Source organism: Carassius gibelio, chromosome B5 (genome assembly GCF_023724105.1).
Source record: "Carassius gibelio isolate Cgi1373 ecotype wild population from Czech Republic chromosome B5, carGib1.2-hapl.c, whole genome shotgun sequence".
NCBI classification, from domain to species: Eukaryota; Metazoa; Chordata; class Actinopteri; order Cypriniformes; family Cyprinidae; genus Carassius; species Carassius gibelio.
Genome location: NC_068400.1, coordinates 37,703,607 through 37,729,293, shown reverse-complemented (window position 1 = coordinate 37,729,293; position 25,687 = coordinate 37,703,607). Strand labels below are relative to the sequence as shown.

Here is a 25,687-nt window from a genome sequence, read left to right as displayed (position 1 = left end):
CTCTACAGAGAAAAGCACAGGAAAAAAAATGGATAAGTAGCCAGAAGATTGTAAATAAGCCAGGAATATCATGAATCATTGGCATCAGAGAAACATTTGATTGGTCGAGACTGTGAAGCACAATTCTGTCTTTCTAATGATGTAATTATCTTATTGTCTCAGAGGTCTTTGCATGACAAATCACAAAATTAAGGTGAAAAGGAACATTTATAATAGATGAATATTTCATGTTTATCAAAGTGGTAAATATTTCATGAAATGCTTTATACATGAGGACAAAATTAGCTCAGGCTGAGAGCATTTGCACCTCATTTCAATAAGAACACACGCTATCATTCCTCCTGAGGAGGGCGAGGAGGAGACAGACAGAATGAGAGAGCAGGAAGAAGAAAGGAAAAAAACAGTTGAAAGAGCAGTTGAGCTGTGGGAAAAGAGAAACTGAGATCAAGTGTTCTTGAGAATGAGTGGAGAGGGCAGTCGCAGAGTTCACACTCCCCATGGTGGATACAATAGGGCACGTAAAAGGAATAATGATGCAGTTTTCTCTTTGAAATAAGCAAAAACTCAATTACAATTAAGATAAGAATTCATTTGATCATAGTTTTAAAGTTTAGATACTGATACTTAAACTGTTAAAGGAAAAAAAGTAGTCTGTTGTTGTTTTTTTATTATTAAATACATTCCCACACTTACACAACAAAAGTAAACAGATCCACACGTAAAGAACGGAAAACAGGTGACTCACACAGCAGGACTAGGAGAAGAGCCATATATGGAAAGAACATGTAGGCTCACACACACACACACACACACACACACGCACGCTGCATGCACAGATAAACTCTTGATATCCATTATAAAAAATCTCACATACACAAAAACAGATCAATAACAGGCTTCCGTGATGGACGGCTTTGATTCATTTCTCTCATTTTCCAGGAACTGGGGCGGGTGACAGTGAGAGAGTAGCATTTTGAAGCTTTTAAAAGATAAATGAAGCAAAGGAAAAAGGGTCGGGACTCAACATTGTTGTTGAAACTGTGTTTCTCATCAATTTTGGAGGGCGATGATTAACTGTCAAACAAGATAACTGTGATTTTTATAAATCGAAAATATTTTATATTTTTGATAAAAAGTATCTCATTAACCTAGCAGACATGTTCAAAAACCTTTCAAAGGGAAACATATTTAAAAGGTTTTATTTTATAATACATTTTTATATTTAGTATGTTTAGTATATAAAACAAATGCCCATTTTCACAAGTCTGTAAGGTAATTGTACTTCCTTAAAAAAAAAAAGTCTCAATATTATCAAAATTATAGGTGGGGTAGTTCATGTGACAGAAAAAAAAAAATCCTCCTTTTTACGGTTTTATTATTAAATTTTTACTTTTACTTCTTTTTACTGTTACTAGTGCATCAGAGATTTAAACGTCTATAAAATTACATTTTTAAACTTTGGTGCATAAATTCCTTAAACTTCCATTGATGGTTGAGCTAAGGTCACACATATCACCTAAAATCAATCTGGTAGGTTGTGCTAATTACCATCATTATTAACACAAAGTCTGATTATGGAATCCTTATATATGTTTAGAATTAAGAAAAGGCAATTACAAGCCAAAAAGTCTCTGCACTGAACCACTGAAGTGACAAGCCCGAGGAATTAGACTGAGACAAAACAAACTAGAACACGCAAAACTTATTTTACATGAAAGATGTCAGTATGTAGTGACAGTTAAGTCATCGTTCAGCTCTTAAGTTAGTGGAAATACAGGCTGGTTCTGCATTACGTTTACAGACACTCAGTTCAGAGAATCTATTTTGGTGGAAAACTTAAATCTATCTCCAAAACTAACCAGGTTCTCTCCACCTCTCTCTCTCTGCCCCAATTTATGGCTCCCTGCCTGAGCTTGGTTTTACAAGGTGAACACTGCTGCAATAATAATCTTTTCAGAGGGACCGTCCCTGACTCTGGACACGTAATGCCATTCATTTAAGCCAGGCACACAATGAGAGGCTTAAAGGTCAGGGTTTTATATCTGATCTTGTTGCCGAAATAAAGGATAACTCATTGCCTCTTGAGCTGTACTCCACAATCCCTCTTTCCTGCCCCACTTCATTTAATTTCTGCAGTGTCTCATGCCTTCTTCACCTTTGCCTAAAACACTCTTTCTAACACCTCTACTGTCTCACTGGATCCTCATTTAACACACTGCCCTACCTGTCCTCATTACAGTCCTCTCTCACTCCAGCAATCACGTCACTGACTGCTTGTCAGCACTGCACTGACAAAAGACGTTTCCATCCAGCAACTTTCTCCTACCTAAATCTTGCTCCTCCAGAACGGCTGACCATTAAAGTACTTTCCACCTGTCACTCTATCCCTCATTCCTTTTCTACTCTATCTCATGTTTATTTCATCCAATCTTGCTTTAGTGCTGATTTTCTCCCAGTAGTATGGAGAGATCTCAATAATTTAGAAGGCTGTCTGAGCTATGCTGGGCTAGCAGGACAACAATCACTGGACACGGGGAACTTTCAGTGCCCCACTTACTCTACAAGCAGACGGACAGTAAACAATACTGCTCCAAAGTACTGCTTTCTACCGACGAGATCACTATTATCTACAGTACACGGTCCATGAACATCCATACTATCCTTAATGCCACTTTTTCTTTATGCAACTGGTGAATGAGTCACAAATCTCCATAATCACACAAAATGTTCACAGCATTCATGTCACACAATCATCCTACTGTAGTAAATGTTACTGTGCACGTCTGTATACTGTACTGGTATGCCGCACTCCCACACTACCCATTTAATCACATTAATCTTCTTGCAAATGTATGACTAACACATTTGCACATACACTGTAAAAAATGGAACACGCTGTTTACTTAAAAATAATTAAGGAGGCAATATTACACATAATATTTTTGAGTAGTTTTTCGGGCTTGATTTTTTTAAATGGAGTCTACCTTAATAAATCATGTGAAATCTCCTAAATTTAGTAACCAATCTATGACACATTGAATTTAATATAATTAGTGAAATGTTCTCATTTATTTTAAGCTGATTCTCAAAAGTCTGTGATTTTGAGTGAGGTCTGTTTGTATTTGACTTCGAGTTATTTAAAAGACAAATACAGTATACAGCCAAAGAGTTCAAGTAGGAAAATACTTGAGAAATACTGGAAAGTACTGCACAAAGGCTTAAAGCCTTAGTATCCATAACCATAAGCTCTACTCTTCTCCACAATGGTTACGATTGCCCTGTGCAATGGAAACTTCAGTGTAACAGAAATGCTTTCAAATGTCAAACATAACTGAACATTAAACATGAATAGATGCTCAAAACAAAAAATTTACTCTACGTATCCGGCCACATGCAAAAGCATGCTGAGAACGAACAATCACCTCTAAAATAAAACTTTTTTTTTTTAATCAGTTACTCAAAGCTCCAAAACTGCTAAAGTTTCCTTAAAAAAAGAAAAGAAAAGAGGAAAACACATCTCTTGGCTTTATTAGTAAAAGGTCCTTAATATTTTCTATACAACACTGAATCACAATTTCTTAAATGAAATCTACACATTATTTTTAATTATCACATTAATTTTTTTAAATTGAAATTACAAGATCCACAATACATTTTTTAACAGTGTATCAGTGCTCTGAAGTAATCGAAATCACCATGCTAAAGTTTAAGGGAAGGTGGGAGGCTTTGGTTCTGCATACATTTTGCTCAATATAGTAGTCTTCAATGGGTTTAAGATCCAAACTGCAACTTCAATGCAGCTTCAAAGGGCTCTACATGATCCCAAACAAGGAATAAGGGTCTTATCAAGTGAAACGATTGGTCATTTTCTGAAAAAAAAAAAAAACATAAATTAAATACTTTTTTAGCCACAAATGATCATCTTCCACTAGCACTGCAATGCGCATGTGCAACTTCACACATTACATAATCACACTGGAAAGGTCACACATGGTTATCTCTTTGCCTGTGTACTTTGGTTTAAAAAGGAAGGGTGAAAAACTCCATCTCATTTTCTCCTTCAACTTCAAAATCGTCCAACATAATTTTACCTTTTTTGTAAAGCATTTGACTTCCTTTGCACGTTCGCTTTGTAAATACTGGGTAAGTATGTCTGCCTACGCGTGACCTTTCCAACATGATTACGTAATGCATGAGGTCGGGCTAGTGCAAGACGGTTAAAAAGTATATCCAAATTTTTATTTTTTCGAAAATGGCCATTTCGCTAGATAAGACCCTTATTCCTTGACTGGAATTGTGTAGAGCCTTTTGAAGAGGCACTGAAACAGCAATGAACCTACAATGTTTTCGTCACAACCCTTAATTCTTTTTGACTGAAGAAAGAAAAACATGAACATCTTGGATGACAATGGGGGTGAGTAAATTATCAAGACATTTTTATTGTGTAAGGGAACTAATCTTTAAAATGATGTACAAACCAAAGTAAGAATGGAGTTGTGGGCAAGTTGGGTAAATTAATTGCAGAAATTAATAAAGAAAAAAGAAATAATTAAAAGTAGTACAAAAAATATCCATACAAGGACCATGAATACTCTGCTGCCATATCGCCGCATTACAACACATTCCACAACGTCATTTCTAATTACAATCCAATGCATCTCAAAAACATACTGCTTCTCAATTAACTTCCTTTTAAAGTAGTTAAATCATTTTGGGCTTACATATATGATAAGTCTTTCACTGATGCAGGCTTAATCTCAAAAGGGGCTCGCTGGTGCAGCATAACTTTATTGCTTGCTGAATCAACTATCTTTGAACACTTAATACTTCTCATGGATCTTCCCATTTAATTTTCATCACAAAAATGGAACCCTGTATAGTTAGCCAAACTCAGATTACATGTGTGCCAAACTAAAGGACCACTGATGTCCTTGTTATTTCTCACAGCACTGAAAGGAAGCTAAAGCAACTAATGTAAAAGGAACAATGTTTTCTGTATTGCTACTCAGTAAATGGCATATTTACATTGTTTTAAAATGCTTAATGTTAATATATCTGGCATATAGGCTTAACAGTTAGCACAAATCTATGATGTCATTAAAGATTTGAGCCCACATTTAGACTGCATTTTAGTAGCTGTTCTTAATGGAAAGAAATGGCCAATACCATCATCCCCAAATACACAAACTGAATTGTTAATGAAACGGTAGCATATCTGCATTTCTACTACTGAGATCACAGCATAAAACCAGCTCACAGAACACATACTGTGATTCCATTAACATACAGTCAGCATGCATGATTCAGACAGCTGCCATTACAATAACTTGCTTTCTTGATGACTGTCCGGTTATCAGACTACTGTCTGTGTCTTGACTCTTTCTCTTACTTTATCCATCTCTCTCTCTCTCTCTTTCAATCTCTGTCTCCATAGATACGCAGACAGTTTCGCCCATCCCTGCTTCAACCAATTGTTCAGGGCTTGAAGCTCACAGGAAGTAGGTCAGCCTGTGTTGCACTTGGCATAAGGTAAAGGCAACCGGTGCATTAAAAGACCAATTTTGGGTTAATGTTCATCTAACCTTCAACCTTCATAGCACAGACTATAAAATGTGGAATTTTTAAAAAAAAAATTATGATGGGGCAGGAAGTGAAGATATTGCTTTGTTAAAAAAGAAAAACAAGCACCCAGTCTAGCGGGGAAGAGGGTTTAAGAAGGGCTCCAGACTGTCGCACATGTAGCGAAAATAAATAATAATACAAATTGTAACAGCAATTTAAAATCTTACTGGCATAACACAACACAGAACAAACCATGATTCATGAAAACATGGCCTTGATGAGTGGATTCTTATTAATGTCTTTATCTCAAAAATGAACACTCTGAATCGATCCAACAACTGACTGAATGAAACACAATGTCTAATGTAAAATTAATTGTTTCCAAAAAACAAGTTTAAACTAAACCAAAGTCCCTTTAAGACAAGTCATGTCACTCAGTGGCCATCTTTGAAACGCCTCTCGGGAATGCAATGCAGCTCCTATCTCTTTGAAAATGGGGAAACATCAAATTCTACAAAACTGTACACTGAGCTTGCGCTTAAATTTGATATTTGAAATCACCAAAGAAATCTGATATCAACTGTGTCATAAATGTTTATTTTGCTCAAATTGCATTATAAAAAGCTTATTATTCAGACTAGATCAGTCAGTGTGCATTCGCAGTCCTGTGCGTACGTCTCAGAACGCTGACTTTCTATAGCAACCGGGACTTCTAACGCCAGCTGCAGTGACACGCTGACTACTGATTAACGATTGGCTCTTTCATTCAGAAGGCGGGGCTTCCTCCGATTCAGCTGACATATTGAGCGTTGCATTTTTCCCCATTCAAAACTATACATCTTGGGTATTCTATAGCCTTTGACTAAATAATTATGAAGACATGGTCGTCTAAATAAGTGATACATTTATTAATTTTAATTTAATAGATTTAATTCACTACAGCAAACGACCATGTAAAGTCAATGCACTATTTTTACTTTAAGCTAAGCGATTCTGGAATTTGCCCATTTAGTCCTAATTTTAAGAGCCAGGTTTTTAATTTGGAGAGACATTTATGCTTATATATATCATGACTAGGTTATAGAGAAATGTCTGTGGGATTCAGACAGCTGAGACAAACAAGTTGTCATTTAGCTGCTGTGAGGGATTTTATGACAGTTTTTTGAATATAACTGCATCCTCACCATAAAATCAACATATCAGTCTGCAAACATAAGAGGAAAGCTGTTAACCACCAACTGCATCTCCATCAGCTGCCCATTCATTCAGAACTACATCATCAAATCAGCAAAAACATCTCTATCTCTGACAAACATGTGAACACACCTGCACTCCAACACCATCAAACCCCACACACTCTTGACAAAAAGCCGACTGCATTCACCACAAACATAACAGCAGTGAGTAACCAATAAAGGCAGGCAGCCAGTGGAGAGCTGAACTCACTGGACCTCATTTATGTAGCATCCAATGGACAGAGTGGGCTGAACCTTTTGCTGACTAGCCACTTCCCAGAGTCACATCAATCTACAAAGCCTTCAAACTCCCAATGAAATAGATCCATCAAACTGGTCCAGTGACGTAACTGTTACTATTCTTGATGGGGGTGATCCTTACCTCCAGGGAGCCTGACATATGCTGCAAACGTGAGCTATTGTAAAATGCTACTGCTTCTAAAAATAACATAATGGTGCAGCCAGGCTTATAAAGATAGAAACAATGCTTAGTAATTAAGTATCATCCCAAGGTCAAAACGCTGCTCAAAGTAGTGTGGCTTATTTCCTAATTGAGTGTTAGGAAAGGGCTCTTGAGAGCCCACTTCTGTTCAATACCAGATATGGTTTCATAGTAGCAGAAAGCTGATATAATAAAGATTAGGATTAAAGGGGTGGTTGTTTGTTTAATTTTTTTAACATTCGTGTGTTATGTTGCTGTTTGAGCATAAGCAATATCTGCAAAGTTTCAGTGCTGAAAGTTCAATGCAAACGGAGATCTTTTAAAATTCTGGCAGTTTAATGCCTACAAAAACGGCTTGTTGGGACTATAACAAGATACTTCCAGACAAACCCAGCCCTCAGGAACATGCAACATATGGGACGAGACCATGCTGTGCTGCTTTAGAGAAAAGAAAGAAAAATAGGGGTGCATGTAAAATCTCTATTTATATTAGAATTCTGATTCTGTCTTCTAACGATTCTAATGGTTTCACAAAGTTTCAAAATCAATGTTCTATAGCAGCAGTTCTCAATCCTGTTCCTCACATCGTCCTGCATCTCTCTCTCTCTCTCTCTCTCTCTGTTTGTCTCAACCTCTTATTCAGATCACCAGCTCAAACAATGAGCTGTTCCATTTATTCACTGATTTTTACACCAAGACGTGTCACTCGTATAGTTTTGAATGGGGAAAAATGTAACGATCAATATGGTTAAAAAGTACTTAATTACCTGTTTGGTGTTATTACTTCTATTGTTCTCATTTGTAAGTCGCTTTAGATAAAAGCATCTGCTAAATGATTAAATGTAAATGTAAATGGTCGCTTAATCGCAGGAAGCCCTGCCTTCTGAATGAAAGAGCCAATCACTAATCAGTAAAATCATCTGCAGCTGCCGTTAGAACATTTATGACACAGCTGTTGTCAGATTTCTTTGGTGATTTCAAATATAAAATTTAATCCAAATCTCAGTGAACAGTTGTGGAGAATTTGATGTTTTCCCATTAAGAGATAGGCGCTGCACTTGGATGCCCAAGACGTGTTTTAAAGATGGCCACCAAATGACATGACTTGTCTTAAAGAGTTTGACAAGTCATGTCAAACTCTTTGGTTATATATGGACGTGCGTGCGGTTGCCGTACTGTATTTAAGCTTTAATCAGGATAACTGTATATTAAAAGCTAACAGAAGCAGTAGCATTCACAAATAACAGTGTATCTAAAATAATAAGACAACAACAAACAAAAAACATACCACTAAGAGCTGTGCTTGCACAGGTTCTGTGTGATCCTCTTCACAAATATCCTCGTCTCAATCGAGCGCTTAATGATAAGCAATATAGATGACACCATTGTTTACAATACAACCGGAGCACATTGTGATGAGGTGAGGGGCGGGATGCTTAGATGTGCACTAGAGGCGGTTTAGCCAATCACAATGCACTGGACTAGCAAACCAATCAGAGCCCATCGCGTATTTCTGATGGAGGGGCTTCATAAAAGCAGGAAATGATCAGTGCGTTTATAGTAGAAGGGACAGAGCGGTGTGGAATAAAGGTAAATGATGTGAAAAATAATGCATAAAAAAAAAAAAAAAACACCATTAACACATGTTAGACTGCACCCCATAAACACAATCAAGCCTAGAAAAACCAGCCCTCTAACTTACAAGCATTCTTAAAATGCTGCTACACTTAGTCATAAAATAAAAAAATTACAATGGCCTGGCCTTTATAGAAATATTTAGAGTGCTATATTACGCCCAGAAACTCCATTATGAAACAGTTTGCTTTAAAGGTGCGTTCACATCAAGAACGATAACTATAAAGATAACTAATGATCACCATTTTTCCATTCACCCCAATGCACAATTATGTTCTGTTCATAACACTATCAGCACACACTGCAGTTTTGTCAAACTCATTGAAGCAGGATAGATTCTGATTGGCTGATTGGTTCTGTTGCTCTTAAGCTGGAAAAAAAAATTGTAAATGTGATTCCAACAATGCTGTTCCTCCATTGCCATTACAGTTGTGGCATGGACTCTGCTATTCTTTTAGATTTAGAATGATTTTTTTTAAACTATATCTTTATCATTATCATTATGGCCTTAAGATAGCTTTTAAATATTAATGCTATTATTCAATATTTAAATGAAACATCTAAATTAACATGTCGCACATGTACATGTACATTTTTCAGTACTCTATTTTCATGTTATATTTTTTTATTAAATTGTAATGTTTCCTCCAAAGAAAATGTATCTATTTTGCATTTATACATACAAAAAAAACACCATTACAAATTATATAACAAGTATTCTTATTAAGAGAATAAAAAAATCTACATAGAATTTGATCTGAAAATCAAAATGCCAAATTTTTAGGTGGTTTCAGACTTTTGGATCCCCACTATATACTGAAATTGTCCTTTTCCCCTGCAGCCAGATGCAAATACTGTGGGTAAAAATACCCAATACATTTGGGTATTTATATAAAGGTTTTCTGAACTCAGGGGATTTGTTGCAACTCCAGATACAGTATTTTGGTGCTGCAACATTGCATTTTCTCCTCCGCAAGGATAAAAATAAAGGTTACTCTACTCCTACAGACATGCCAAAATTAGCCATGAATAGATAAAAATTACAGAACTACTTTGTTTTAATAAGAATAGTGTTTTGTCGTCTGGTGTAATACTGCTGTACAGTACTTCAGTCCTTGATGCACCAGGATCACATTTCCTTAGAGTCAAGGCTAGTGACATGTCATAAAACATAGTTTTTGCATATCCCATATTTGTTTAAGTGCATCTGATATATATTGTTTTCTTCCTCAATACATCACCCTGCTAACAGGTCGTTTAGCGGCACCTCACCTTGCTTGAGATGTTTGGTCATAGTCGAACCAACAGATTGTTCAGAGAACAACCTGTTAGTTTCCCAAACAACCTGTTAGTAGGTGATCGGCTGTCGACACAACACCGCCCGCACACTTTGTTTAGGTAACGTTAGCCTAGATGTGAAAACTGTACAACATTTAAAAGGCCAGATCGTGATGAAACTGTACCACCGAAGCCACGAGTAACATTGTTTTCCCTGTATGCTAATGTTTTACAATACCTCAACGTGACTGACGGACGGCCGCCTGCTCGAAACAAAAACACATCAAGGCCTAAATTAAAATAAAAAATATACTCGTGACACATGTAAACAAAAACACTCTTACCGGTCCTCTGCGCTTTAAAGTCACGTTTTTCCACAGAAGAAGGTGCAGCTGGTGAAGAAATCCCATTTTCGATGAGTTGGAGATTGAAGTCGCTAATTATAATATATTCATCACAGTGTTGTTGTTGTTTTGAGATTCCGCTCCGTCTGCATTTTGTCCTCTCCGGCGTGAGACAAAGCCAAACATCCTAAATTTCGAGGGTTGGGTTTGTGAACAAAATGATTTTTAGTAGCAGAGGATGTAGATATTTGCATCTCACTGAGCAGTGGGCGGAGATAACGTTACTCCTGTCAGCCGAACGTAGCGAGCGCGAGCGAACGTTTCTTATTGCTATAGTAACTTGAGCGAGCGAGCGATGTGTCAGGTAAATCAGATGTGATTTTTATGGTAATCTAGCGGCTGCCTCAGCTGGATTACTGATGCGCTGCTGAATCCTCATCATTCTGCGACGCCTGGCTATTTTTAGAAACTCCATCGATGTGAGAACATTTTGATCTCACCATTTTTAGCTTTTCTTTCCAGGACTGAGGTAATCCCTCCTGGCTGGACAGACTTCGCCGAGATCACATTTTATTTTGTGGCTGTCGTGGGTTTCATGAAGTCTGTGATCTTTGATCAGAGTACTGTATGTTATTATGGCGAGTTACCATTGGAAAGAAAAGCGAAGAGCACCCTCTGCAGATGGGCACTGGTCTAAATAGTACGTTATTAGGGAGAAAATAGCTCGAGTAATCAGTTCCCACAAGACATGGCTTATAATAATCACTGTAGTAGTAATTAACAACCATTAGACACGCATCTCAAGGCCAGATGTTGCGGGGCAACTCTTATTATATTAACTCTGGATTATACGTACACTATTTTAGAGCAGTGGCTCCCATCCTCTCCAAATCAATAATCCAAGCCCCCCAACCTTTTCTATTCACAATAATCATTGTATTACCTTTACATTTTTATTTTTAAACATAACAAATTCAAGATATATTTTATATATTGCCTTGTTATTTTTTTTTTAAACTTGAATAAACTTGAAAAAGTTATTACAAACGAATTAAGTGAATGAAGCATTCACATTAACTTCCATGTATTCATGTATTGTCTTGCAGGCAGGCTTTGGAATAACAAGGTTATGCTATTCTTATAGTATTTTATATGGCAAGATTTTTGTAGAGTTTTTTCCCCGGATGAATTATGAATATTTAATGTGTATAATGTTTATTTATATATAGTAGTATATATATTATTGTTGGTGGTGGTGGTGGTGATGTTACTGTCCACTGACTGGAAGCATCTTGTCACTAAGATGAATTCCTTCTGTGTGTGCACATTTGGCAATAAAGCTCATTCTGAATTGTCATTGTGAGAAGACTTGTCTCTGTTGATTTAGTGTTTTAATGAATGAGTAAATGATTCAGTGACCAAATATTTGGTAAACACCTTGTCTAGTGGCTAGAAGTAATAAATGCTATTAGGGGAGACTGGGGATGAAAGTAACGCTTTTGTTTGAGCATCAATAACTCGGTGGATGTTTGTGTAGATCTTACAAACTTTAAAAAAAAAAAGATTTGTCCTTTTACATTTGTCCTGCATTTGTCCTTTACAAATAAAGCTCAGATGGACTTGTTCTACTACACAATCACAATCTGGTGTGAGTTTTACAGTAACACAGGCTGGGGATACATATAAAAGTGTTAGGCAATTTGCAATCACACTATCCACAGTATACAATTTTTGTTTTTACAAGAACTTCATTGAAGAACAAAGAATAATCAGCTTTGAATAAAGCTAACAATTTAAAGTGACGAACATCATATTGTATTTTTTAAGGATTTAAATTTTGCATAATTTCCATGTATGTATAAGTGTTCATGTAATGTATTTCTGTCACATAAGGGTCCAGTTACTAGTTATGTCATCATCCTCCTATTTTATGCAAATTTTGGGATATCACATGTTAATTGTAAGTAACATTGTAATCTACAATAAAGCAATCTACAATGATTGCTAGCCAATGAAGTAGCTTCTTCTCTAAACTCAAAAATATGATAAAAATGACATCACCACACAGGGGCGTTGACTGGGGGTAAAACCAGTACTGATTACCAGGGCCCCAAAGGAAGAGAGGGCCCTTGAAAAGTCTGGAATATATATTTTCAAGGGGAAGGGGGCCCATTAGGACTGCCTATGCATAGTGCCCAGGATCTTGTGCAGCGCCCCTGTCACCAGAGCGCTTTTCTGACTTGTGTTAAAACAGACAGTGTTACAATTGACTGCTTGTTGCAACACTCCCCAGTCTACCCACAGTTTTAACATTCATAATGTCACAAGTTAAAATAGTCAGATAAATGACATAAACATTAATGTTAACATTTCAGACAGAGTGGATTAAGTTGATATTCCTCATCATGACAAATGATCAGTATAATCCTGCCCACAGCATTTCAAAATCAAGTGCTGATCGGAGAGCAGATTGTGGGGGTTTTTTTCAGTCTCCAACCACAGTCCACAACAGGAAAAGGAAAAGGAAAAGTGCTATTTCGAAATATTTTCTTCCCCTCACCAAGATCTTTCGCTATATCACAATGAAGACTCAAATTATTTGAATAACTTGGTGAATCACAAACGTTCAGCATTTTTGTCAAATGTTTTTAAATGTAAATGGAACCTACACTAAAAAAAATGATTAATTCATCCAATTAAAAAAAAAAAATTAAGGTAATGATTCACATCTATATAGCCTTTAACGTGAGACAATGAAAAATAAATAACTTGCCCTATGATGAATTAAATATTTTTTTTTTCAGTGTATACACAGTCTATATAATATTACATAATATAAACATTGAATTAGGGCTTAAAATATGATCTGAACCACATGTACTATCAGTGCCTAGTTTTGTGTAATTTTACTGGTGCAATCTTACTTGCTCTGTGCTGAAAGAGGTGTGGCCTCTAAACATGTGCATGGTGAATCTTTGCACCACAGTTGATTTCATGTGTCCATATTTCTGCATTGCGAAGTTTTCTGCCAACAGGCGGGGCCAAACCGGATACACACTCTTGGTTTAAATGTCAATCTCACACTAAGCAGTGACACTTTTGGTTTATACATTTAAGCACAAGTGGTGATGCTTTTGGTTTATATGGTACTGACACTCAAAGCAGTGGCTTTACAGACAAACCACCATACATTTTCAAGTTCTTCCTGGACTCTCAACTGTAGGCAAGTACATGTTTTGATTGCGCCTGTTATTACATAAAAAAAGACTAAAATAATGAAGTCTTTTTTTATATATAATGATGAAGTCTTTTTTTATATATATATATATATATATATATATATATATATATATATATATATATATATATATTTGGATGTAAAATATTAACCTTTACTGGGAATAATAAATATATTACTTGGTTGTTAAAATGGCAGTGTGTGGTAGTATTTATGCAGTTTTTTTTTTAACTAACCAATGAAAAGCTGTGACTAAAATGCAAAATGATGATTAAGTGTCATAGGTTTACACCGTCATACTGTATCATAAGCTCAGTTTTAGTCACTACTGTCACAAGGAAAAGACAGAGTTGATTTCATTCTGTTATTTTACTTTCTTTTTTTTAAATAATTGGTTTTATTTTTATATTTTATTTTACATTTAATTAAAGTTTTAGTAGATTTGTTTTGGGTTTGTCTGTATAGTTTTTATTTAATTAGTTCATAAAATATTAAACAAAAAGTTTTTACCTGTCAGACACCTAAAATAAGTATAAATGCTTTATGATTTTAATTTAATATCTATAATAACCCTGCTGTGACCACCCCACCACTGTGTCTTTACAGTATTTGCGCCATGCGGTTGATGAAAAATTATAAATGTGCCCTCTGTTGTCTGTTTGGCTTCGTGCTGCTCTACAATTTCTTATCCTGGAGTAAAACCACTGAGACCAGTGGACCTAAAGGCCCAGAGGACAACACCACCATCCTCCTGTGGCACTGGCCTTTCGGAGTTCGCTACAAACTGGAGAGAGGTGTCTGTATGGATCAATATAAAATCCCCAGATGCTTTCTGGAGGATAACCGATCTGTTTTCGCTCAGGCAGATGTTGTAGTCTTCCATCACAATGAGCTCTGGACTGGTCACTCCAAACTGCCTCTCCACCTTACGCGTTCACCAATGCAAAAGTGGCTTTGGTTATCGCTGGAACCTCCTATGAACAACCACAACCTCAGCAACTACAACCGTTTGTTCAACTGGACAATGAGTTATCGCCGTGACGCTGACATCTACGTGCCATACGGAGGGCTTGTTTCGAAATGGACTAATACCACATACACCATTCCGAAGAAGAGCGAATGCCTAGTTTGCTGGGTGGTCAGCAAATACAACGCCAATCAGAGTCGCTCCCTAGTTTTCAAGCAGCTGGAGAAACACATTCCGTCAAAACTAATAGAAGTATATGGTCAGTGGTCCAAGAGGCCACTCTCAAACAAAAAGCTACTTTCCACAATATCTCGATGTTATTTCTACCTTGCTTTTGAAAACTCAATATCCACAGACTATATCACAGAGAAGCTGTGGCGAAATTCGTTTCAGGCGGGGAGTGTGCCGGTGGTCCTTGGCCCACCCAGGAAAATTTATGAACTATCCATTCCACCAGAGTCATTCATACATGTAAATGACTTCAGCAGCATTCAGGCACTGGCTAATTTCTTAAGACAAGTGGCTGCTGATAGAGAGCGTTATGAATCTTATTTTAGATGGCACAATAAGTATAATGTTAGAATGTGCACAGACTGGAGAGAGAGACTATGTAATATTTGCACACGTTATGACCAGCTCTCTAAGCATAAAAAAGTGTACAATGATCTGTACAGCTGGGTCAACAGTTAACTGACTTTTTCATTTGAAAGTGTGGATTTTCAAATTATAAGTTCACTTTATCTGTTCTTTGCAAGTACTGTTAAATGTATTTGAAACATGTCCAGGGGCATCAACTAGTAAATTATAAATGATTTTTCAAAATGTTGCTTTATAAATATTTAAGCAATAGCATTTTGCTTCTCATTCCAACCCTGTTTTTTGTTTTTTAGTTTTTTATCAGATGCCATTATGTTTCTGAATATAGTAGTTTGCACTCAGTGTGAGAACGCCCTTCCGCTTCAATATTCACAGGTTCCTACTAAGTTTCATCAATACAGGTTTAAAAGGCCAGCAATTCATGCTTCCATATATTTAACCAATTATATTTTAATTGATTTTTTTTTTCAAATTTCATTTAATTTCACATTTACATTCTTTTATGTGGTAAACTATTTTTTGAGAATGCCACGCCAGAAAACCCCCAATACTTCCCACAGAAAGCTAAAATGAGTCAGTGAAGCATGCCAGCTCACTCTTGAACCATTTGGGTGTTAATCATATGCGTGCCAGACTAAAAATCTGTTAAAAACTGTTCTGCTTTGTGGTTCTTTCTTTATAAATGTTAGTAGTCCACATCCTTGATTAAATACAAACCTGGAGGATCTTGGCTCTGTGAGTCCTTGCAAGGTCTGTTTTAATATGGTAGTTTATGTTAAGCATTCATGTTAACACAACTTTATTGCCAAATATATATGTATATATATTCATAACTTCCTGGGCTTAATATTACTTTTGGTGCATGTAAATTGTTCTGGTGCATAAATATAAGCCCAATAAACCTTCTGGATATTTCAATGCGATTTTTATGTATTTTCCAGTGGTGGTTCTGTGAAACAGGGTGACAGACTGGTAAAAATATAACAGTAAACTGTATAGTTATTCTGACCGTTGAGTTTTTTCTTTTTAAATAAAGCTATGCAATGTTGTGAGTCACACTTTCACATCAAATCAGCATTAGTCACTTCAGTAAAGATTTCATAGATTTTTTTGCTAAGATCTGTGATTAACTTACCTTTTTGTCTTCACAGCCTTCTGTTCTTTTCTAAGAACTACTTACATTGTTTTCATTTGGACTGATGCAAAATCAAGACAGTGTTTAACAATTAGTGCTCTGAACAACTTCTCTTCTTTTTAGTGTGTTGATTTGAAAACACTGATTCCATAACTGATGTTACAGAGCAAATTATTGATGTGGCAAATACAATTTGCAACCGATGATCGGAAATAGCTGACAGGGGACGAAGTCTCACATCCTCTTTAACAAGAGGTATATTCAACTGGCTGTTTCTGTGGTTTCCTTTTTATGCACCTTGTAGAAACAAAGGAAAGATTTAAATGCAGCTTTTTGGCATGTAAGAATTCTTGTAGAGATTGTGTATTATTATTTAAAAAGAGTATATTTTGTTTATCATATTTCTGATAAATTCATATCTGAACACGTTTTACAACCCATCCTAATTTTGTCCTGAGCCCTGGGTAGAGGATCTCATCTTGCTCTCATCACTTAGTAATTAGTATACTGTTAACTTGATCATTAATTCCATTCTACCACATCCGCTCAGAACAAAATACCATATACTGTATATATAATCTGACGTTCTTTCCCTTCTTTTTTAATTCGTTGCATTTAAATGGCCATGCAAATAAAACATGCTCAGTTGAAAACGCGTTATGACCAGCTAAACCCTTAATCTGATCTGAGTTTGATCTTATAAATTTACAAAATTATTACTTTACTAATATTTTTTTATTATCACAAGGAGAAACTCTGTAGAAAGATATGTCATAAGTACTGTGGCCGATTTTTAGACCTACATTGTTTGGAAAGAAAATGTTGAGTATGGTCTATTACACTTAGAATGTTCTAAATGTCTTTTTTCAAACTCTTGTGTGGTGCAACAGTTCCTCTTCCACTCTTCTTTCTTCACTCTGAAACTATTGCGCTTCTGGAAGGTTTCATCCATCTTTTTAAAGTTTCTCTTGTCTCCGCATGTTCATGGTGCTCCTGTCCATTTTTCCTCTAGGTAATATTCACTATTGCTGCGTAGAAACCTGTTGCAAGTCACACCACTGGAGAGGAGTTCTTTTGCAGCAGATATACTTTGAGAGGAACTAAAAAGTATAACTTTCATGAATTTTGCTACTTAGTGCATGCTATCTAAGTGCATTAATGTTATAATGACAAAGCAAAGACTTAAGTATCTATAGTGATATTAGCAACATGAAGATACATTTATATAGTTCTCTCATACTGATTGCATTGTGGTTCTGTAATTTGTGTATTATGTGAAATACACAGTGATTAGTATTTCCAAATAATCCAGTGAAACTAAAAAAAGATTCAATATGATGGAGTATATATTTTCTGTTAAAGTTCTGCCATGCTCCCAATATTTGTGTAGAAAGACAATGAAGTTGTCATCTGTGATTAATTTTAGAAAATGTTAAAGCAGATCTGTTTTATTACTCCAATTGTCTGCATTGTTGGCTGCCTCCTATATTTCTGGGATATAAATTTTTTTCCTCTAAATCCAGTCTCATGTAAGTGTCAGTCTCCATCAAAACCAAGATGATTATACCTATATATTTCCAGTTTTATCGTCCTACTGACAGTGGCATATCCACAGATATGGGGTAGTAGTCTTGACAGTAGGCTACTGAAAGGAAAATACATAGCTACTATAATTGGAATTGTATTAATTACAATTTTACAAAACCCAAAAAAGAAAGAAAGAAAGATTTACGTTTATTTAGAGCTAACCCAACAATATCTGTGACCAAAATGGTGAAGATGACTGAAGACAAAAATCACTTAGGTAACGTTAGGCTTATTTAGTCTAATCACATGATTAACAGCCCTAGTTGTAGGGCATCCTTTGTGCTGTTTTTGTTTAGTCTTCCTTTATTTAAACACAGATACTTTATAAACAAATATCTTTTCGATTTGGATTTGACACGTTTCTAGAAACCGCAATGAACCCAAGAATCGACTATGCGGGATCTGCTATCTTCCCTGTATTCTGTTTGTTGATCTGTCGATTACTTACGCCTGCAGCGTACGGCGATGGCTGATAGCACGAATGAAACAGTAGCAGCGTCTAAACCGGAGGTATTTTACAACTATCGGGAGAGGAATAAATGTTCCCCCGAGGAAAATGCGAGATTAGAGAGACAACATTTCTGGAATGTCATCAACGCGTTTAAATACTACAGGTAAACACTTGATTGCTGCAGCATCAAAGACCCATCTGCTCCACACCAACACAAGCTGAGCAACTGTTCTTTTTTAGTTTTAATATTTAAAATGTAACATATCCTTATGGAATTCTGTTTATCGACCCCCTCTGCTTATAAATCATCCATATTATCCATACTCTCTGGCTCTCCCTCCCTCCTCATGTTGTTTTGTCTTCCATGTGTTCAGAATTCATGTTCATGAACGAGTGAATCGAGCCGAGCGGCAGTTCCGATGCCTTCCAGATCACCACCAGCAACTTCTGACAAACTTCATTCCCAATCTGACTAAGATCCGCTACTGTATCGACCGAAACCAAGAGGTGCTGCAGGCTATAGTGCACAACTGCCTCCATATGTTTGAGAACATGGAATATGGACAGGATGTAGGTGGCAATCAGTGGCTGTAGGTCTTACAATTAATAATGTCATATTTCTTATTTGGTTGTTGTGATGACAGAATTTTTTTTTTTTTTTGGTTAGTTGTAGTTAGCCCATAATGGTTTCCTTGCATTTTAAAGGGTGACCCAAGGAAAGTGCGGCCTTCCTCGACTTTTGACATGGACAAGCTGAAGTCAACCTTAAAGCAGTTTGTCCGTGACTGGAGTGAAGCAGGAAAAGCAGAAAGGGACAGCTGCTATAAACCTATTGTAGAGGAGATCCAGAGATTATTTCCTCCTGACCAGTGGTAAATATGATAAACAATCTGTGAAATTCTTCTCATCGGTACATGGCTTTAAGTACGATGGCTAAATGTAAGATACATGTATAGAATATCTGTTCATTATCATTTACAAGTTTGGGTTTGGAAAGTGTTTTTTCTTCTTCTCTGTTTATCTCTTTTGCTCAAATACAGTGTAATTTTTATATTTTTAAATAATATTTTGATGTAAAAAAACAACAACAACAACATCTATTTTCTAATTACATATATATTAGGGGTGTAACGATACGCGTATTCGTATTGAACCGTTCGGTACGACGCTTTCGGTTCGGTACGCGGTACGCATTATGCATACCGAACGGTTCGTTGGACTAATTAATTATATTTGAAAAAAAAAAGAGAAATATAATGATATGCGTTCAACAAGGTAGCCCAATAACCCAAACGACGTAACAGGCAACGCCCCTGACACTCCCGAAGAAGAAAAAAACACCAACTTATGTTTATGTTATGTTATGACTCAGTCAGGCGCTCGCTCACTCAGTACGCGCTGAAGGCTCGTTGCAAAATGGCCAATGCGTTTAACAGACTAGAAAAAGAAGATGACTCTCAAACATATTGTTTGAGATGCATGATTCCATCTATGAGCTGCTCGATCAGAGTGACATGAGAGCCCCTCCTTAGAACATTATTTGTAAATCCATGTTATGGTAAGTGTGCACGTGAAGTCTTTGCACACTTTCTGAAATCCACACTGTGGTAAGTTTGCACACTACACTAGTGCTCTGCATTCTTTCTAAAATCCTATATAGTGAGGGCTTCGCGCGGTTGCTTCATTGCTTTAAAAAAAAAAAAAACACCAGCGTGAATACTTGAAACATGTCAACTCATTTACGCCGACATCACCTTATTGTGTCAGTATCTGGGAAAAGACGAAAAAAAGGAGAAACATGCACGCAACAAACTATGCCTGCAGCATTTAGACACCAGTATTATAGCTTACAGGGAATCCAAAGTGCACCCAAACACCAGATCTGTTGGTTATTTTAGGATCTTATATTTCTGGTCTGTTAAATGCATTAGACATTTTGCAATGAGCCTTCAGCGCGTGCTGAGTGAGCGAGCGCCTTAGGGTCCGTTCACATATCGCTCCTAAAAACGCGTGGAAAACGCTAAGCACGTCTTTCTCCTCCTTTCCAAAGCGCTCGGGCAGAAGCGCTCATGAGGCGTCTGTCTTTGCTAAGCAACAATGACATGCTCTCTCCATGAGACGCGGAAATTTCAGCGAAGGATAAATGGATTTGCAGCTCTAAAAATCGCTTGCAGTAGCTCTGCTACTAAATTTATTTCAAAATTGCAATCCATATACAACTATAATCAGCTGTTCCTTCATCTTGGCTGAGTTTTCAACGTTGTTACGGGAAAGGATGAAGCTGATTGGTTGGTTCTTGTCACATGACCCGCGGTGCGCTTGCGGCATTCTGAAAAGTTGAGATGTTTTTGCATTTTGCTGTATCTAAAACGTACCGAACCGAACCGTGACATCAGTGTATCGTATCGAACCGAACCGTGAATTTTGTGAACCGTTACACCCCTAATATATATATCAAATGTGGTTTATACACATGATGTCAAAGCTGAATTTTCTTTATTGCCACACAGTCTTTCAAAAATCACTTTAATTTGTTGATCTGGTGCTAGAAAAACATGTCTTATTATCAGTGTTGATGACACCTTTTTTTTTGGCAACTGTGATACTCACTATATAAATGACTTTTAAACAAATAGCCATTTACATGCTTAGGACGTTTGACTTTGTCTAGGCAGCTAGACTCGTTAGGTAATGTTTTCTCATTTTAATTGGCCAAATTCCTATGAGTTTTATAGAATATATGGGAATACTAGCAATTTGATGGTGCAATAGCTTCACTTTTTATGTAATGAGCAATCCATTTCTCTATTATAGATCAGTGGATAGTTTTTTTTTCTTACATTTTCAACAAGGACACATTAAATTGTGTCATCAAAAGTGACGGTAAAGATATTTATAATGTCAATCAATTTCAAATAAGTGTATATGTTATATATTATAACTAAATGTGTGATTCTTGTAATATTTCTCTCTTCAGTGACGTGTCTCAGGTCAAAGTGTTAGTGCCGGGGGCAGGTCTGGGGCGGCTTGCATGGGAAATCGCTAACCTGGGCTATTCGTGCCAAGGCAACGAGTGGAGTTTCTTCATGCTCTTCTCCTCTCATTTTGTTCTGAACAGGTAAACCACATTCTATCGGGATAAAGCACATGATGCTGACAGCAAATTTGAATTATGAAGTCGTAATGTTTATTGCATTTGTATTTATGAGGACACTAACTAATATTTTGTCTCTCAGGTGTGACAAGGAAAATGCGCTGACACTGTATCCCTGGATTCACCAGTTCAGTAATAACAAAATGTCTTCCGATCAAACAAGACCTGTGTCCTTTCCCGATGTCAATCCACAGAGTCTCCCAGCAGACTCAGACTTCTCTATGGTCGCTGGAGACTTCCAGGAAATATATAGTGACCCTGGTGAGTTTTTGTGTTTATGTGAGTAAACATGAACATAATTATGATTTGCACTTAAATAGCATTACCATACAATAACTTTTCGAGTTTTATCCCCCATACAGAACTGTGGGATTGTGTTGCTACTTGTTTCTTCATTGACACTGCCCACAATGTGCTTGATTACATTGAAACCATCTGGAATATTCTAAAACCTGGTGGTGTCTGGATGAACTTGGGTCAGTCACAGATTCTACATAAGCATTTTCAGTCAAATGTTACCTACAAATGAAAGCCTGAAAACACACATGGGGTTGAAAGCTTTTCGTATTTGTTTTCAAAGGTCCACTTCTTTACCACTATGAGAATATGGCCAATGAATTGTCCATTGAGCTGAGCTATGAGGAAATAAAGGCTGTCATTTTAAAATATGGATTTGTCCTGGAGGTAAATGGCTCAATTTTTTTTTTTTAATCAGAATAAATTATTATAAATCATATTACTGTATTTTTTTCAACAGTTGGAGAGAGAATCTGTTCCCAGCACGTACACAGAGAATGATCGCTCCATGCTCAAGTATCTTTATGACTGTGTGTTTTTTATCGTACGGAAACCTTCAGAACAGTTGATCAATGGAGTACAGACACCTAAACATGGCCAGATTGAGGATTCTTTACAGACAAAAATGTCAACATGACATTTAGAAGGGTGAAGATCTGGACAAATTCACAGACAAATGGCCCAATAATAAACTGATGTTTTTAATCATGAATGCCAGCGTTATAGTACATTCCTGGTAATACAAGAAATCTGGAGCTTTATTGTGTGCTGAATTGTCTCGGATATTTACCTAAAATGTATGTTATGTTTTGATGCTTCACTTTGCATTCATATTCCTCAGGTTTTGGGTGCTGCTTGCTTCACAACTGAATAATTGCCACTTGTCACTCCACACGTACACTTCAGTGTTTTCTTGCAATTGTTTACATTATCAGGCTTTATGATCAAAATCATATTCACAGTCTGCTCTGGATCTTGCACAAATAATCCAGTGTCCCCTAGGAAATATGTTGACCATCACAATTGTACTAGTTAAAATAAAGTTGTTTTAAACTTAACAGATTTTTCATGACCTTGTATATATAGTGTAATAAAACTTTTACAATCAATCATGACTGTTTGTTTTTAAGCATTTGAATCTATTTATTATCCACCCCACAAAATCCACAATAATTGTTTGGAAGGTAGTGAATAAATTATGACGCTTATCCCAACAAACGTTGTTGTTGTTTGACCTTTCTGGCCACAGAGGGCGCTGTATTCAATTTCAACTGTCGTAATTTAAACAGTCGAGAAACTCAACCTCTGCGTACTAAAAAAAAAAAGTATTGCCGCTTTTTTGTAGAAGCTGAGTTTTGTTGGTCGCACACATGACCAAACGGGGAGCAGAAAACATTTTGAATTCCGAAATCCCTCATAAAAGATGTTTTCGTTCTCTGTCCGACAACGACAAACAGGTAGGAGGCGTGAACCTGACCCAAAACGCAATATCATCCTCGTTATTAACGCTGGCTGGACCACGCTGCAGGAAAAGACCGAGCTATCTCGAAGATTCACTGGATACAGATAACCTACCGAGAAAGCAGGCTGCAAACGGGGTTAATTCATCGCTGGAAGGCAGGAGCACGTGCAAGTCTAGAACATTCGAGGATGGTGCTGGGAGACCTGTCACGCGGCGGTCATCTCGCGCGCTTCAGACGCAATCAAATAAACAGACAGACGAAAGAACTAACTGTACTGCAGGAGACAAGGTAAAGTTTCAAGCACCTGAGCGAAAACCCTCGTGTTTTTTGTGTGCGGCCTGCGTGGTGTTCGGTGGAACAATGTGCAATGCTTCCAGATGAACACAAGGTGGCAGTACATGACCAATATGTACACATTATACACATTAATTTAATATGCATATCTGTCTATTGTTTTATTTCTGTTTATTTATTCTGTCTGGCCAGACTGTTTTTTTCTCTTTCTTATAAACATTATTATTAATTTTATAAAGACTATGAAACTTAAAGTAGAGCTGTGTAGTAACCGATTACACGTAATCTGGATGATCAGATTCCAAAAATGAAGTACTTGTAATTATATTAAATTACATTTTAAAATACAGTTACTTTTTTGGATTGCTTCATTACATATTTTTTACACAATAGAAATAATTTAATATTGATTCTCCCTAATTCATAATTTTCATCTTTTAAAATCTCAAAAATAGCCTACTGCTTATACACTCAGAAAGTCTGCAGCATTTGACTTAGTTAACAGATGAGCAAGTTACTTTTTTATTTGAATTATCACTCAGTAGGTTATTTAACCATATATTTCTATGTCTTTGGAAGGTTTTTGTCTTTAAAACACATTAAAATATACAGATTCTGGTAATATAGTTACTTAAGGTACCCATGAGATTTTAAAATAAAAATGTTCATAATATCACATTTGCATCTTCATGGTTCTCTGTTGGTTCATGGTCACATGACATGCAGGTAAACATTTTAATTTTAGTACACACTTTTTTTCGATTTAAAAATGATTAAATTTAACAATTTATGATTGATTTAATTATTAGCATTTCATTAAACTCACAAACCCCCTGCAGGTCCTTCACAAAACCCAGTTTGGGAAACATTAATATAATATAATGTTTAAACACTTAATGTTGTTAATGACAATAATTGGAATATATTTTCTTAATCTTTGTATCAATATGGTAAAATATTATCCTAATTAAATCAATGTGATAAACAAAGAAATATAAAAGTAGACTGATTATATTATCTAAAATGTGTAATGGCTTGCATTACTAACAACAAATTTTGTAATGTCATTCGGAGTCAGTATCAGATTAGAATTTGCAAGTAATAGTCATTAGCATTTTCTCACTCATCTTGGTGCAGGTTGTTGCTGTACTGTACTGTAGTAAACACTTTTGAAATCCAGCTCTGTTTGTATCCCACTAGGTTATGCACACAGATGAGGACCTCTCTCCATTCAATACCTTCCAGTTTTGGCGGGTTCCACTGCCTGAGTTGGATCTCGCTCTCCTGGAGACTGAACCCTCGGCTGGGTCCCACATAGCCTCTTCCAACAAAGACTTAGAGGCGATGGAAACATGAGGAGATCCTCAGTACACAGTGACATTCTTGTTAAGATGTTGTCTAGGTGTTGGCAAATTACCTGACTGGATATGATTAGATGATTCCCCCTGGTCTGCACTAGATGAACATGTAAGCAAAGCCTTGTGCTGTGAACAGAATGAAGGCCTCCAGCAGAAGCTCCAATTCTGGTAGAAACACATGATGGTCACATGACCTCATATTCCCGTCTTAGAGGTCAATTGTTCAGAAGTGTGAAAGCATATTGGACTAATCATGAGTGTATTTTTCTTTTTTCGGTTTTCAGTATAGCTGTGAAAGCAAGTGTATGTTATTCTGCTTGGACTGAGCCTGTTTTTTTATGTTTATGGTGTTAAGTAGGTATAAGGCACTTTTATTCTTTAGGTGTTTCGTTTTTGTAAACTTTAGGGTCTTGTTCTTATTCTCTGAACAGCATTATTATTTTGACAACAGTATGTGGTACTTCTGATCTAAGTAGATACAGGAAGTGCTTGGAATGTTCCAGTGGCGTAATTGCAGTGTTTTTGAAATTGCTCAACAGCAATAAAATGTATTTTTTATACTGATATTGGCTTGCAATATCCTTGGTGAACTGTCTGATTTCATGATTCATATTATTTTTCTTTTTCTTTTTAGAGGTAAAGAACTATTG

General features: G+C 36.5%; 4 protein-coding genes across 5 annotated transcripts in view; 3 read left to right on the top strand and 1 right to left on the bottom strand.

Moving 5' to 3' along the window:
- abca2 (ATP-binding cassette, sub-family A (ABC1), member 2) overlaps nt 1-11,105 on the bottom strand; it is a 56,990-nt gene extending 45,885 nt beyond the window's left edge. For both annotated transcript variants that reach the window (XM_052556001.1, XM_052556002.1), the window contains exon 1: nt 10,497-11,105. In XM_052556001.1, the coding sequence (XP_052411961.1) occupies nt 10,497-10,562 (66 nt within the window). In that variant the 5' untranslated portion in view covers nt 10,563-11,105. The remainder of the gene's footprint in view (nt 1-10,496) is intronic.
- Nucleotides 11,106-13,565: 2,460 nt separating this feature from the next.
- LOC127957459 (fucosyltransferase 7) lies at nt 13,566-16,466 on the top strand. The gene is made up of 2 exons (XM_052555999.1): nt 13,566-13,719; nt 14,341-16,466. The coding sequence occupies exons 1-2, from the start codon at nt 13,625-13,627 to the stop codon at nt 15,389-15,391; spliced, it is 1,146 nt and encodes a 381-aa protein (XP_052411959.1). The 5' UTR covers nt 13,566-13,624; the 3' UTR covers nt 15,392-16,466.
- Nucleotides 16,467-18,427: 1,961 nt separating this feature from the next.
- Nucleotides 18,428-23,031, top strand: LOC127957457 (carnosine N-methyltransferase-like). Its single transcript, XM_052555997.1, has 8 exons — nt 18,428-18,634; nt 18,846-19,041; nt 19,177-19,343; nt 21,449-21,589; nt 21,708-21,886; nt 21,988-22,101; nt 22,206-22,309; nt 22,383-23,031. Exons 1-8 carry the CDS (start codon nt 18,486-18,488, stop codon nt 22,557-22,559), a joined length of 1,227 nt encoding a protein of 408 aa, XP_052411957.1. The 5' UTR covers nt 18,428-18,485; the 3' UTR covers nt 22,560-23,031.
- Nucleotides 23,032-23,168: 137 nt separating this feature from the next.
- wu:fa19b12 (uncharacterized protein LOC560551 homolog) lies at nt 23,169-25,614 on the top strand. Its single transcript, XM_052555998.1, has 2 exons — nt 23,169-23,673; nt 24,880-25,614. Exons 1-2 carry the CDS (start codon nt 23,293-23,295, stop codon nt 25,033-25,035), a joined length of 537 nt encoding a protein of 178 aa, XP_052411958.1. The 5' UTR covers nt 23,169-23,292; the 3' UTR covers nt 25,036-25,614.
- The last annotated feature ends 73 nt before the right edge of the window (nt 25,615-25,687 follow it).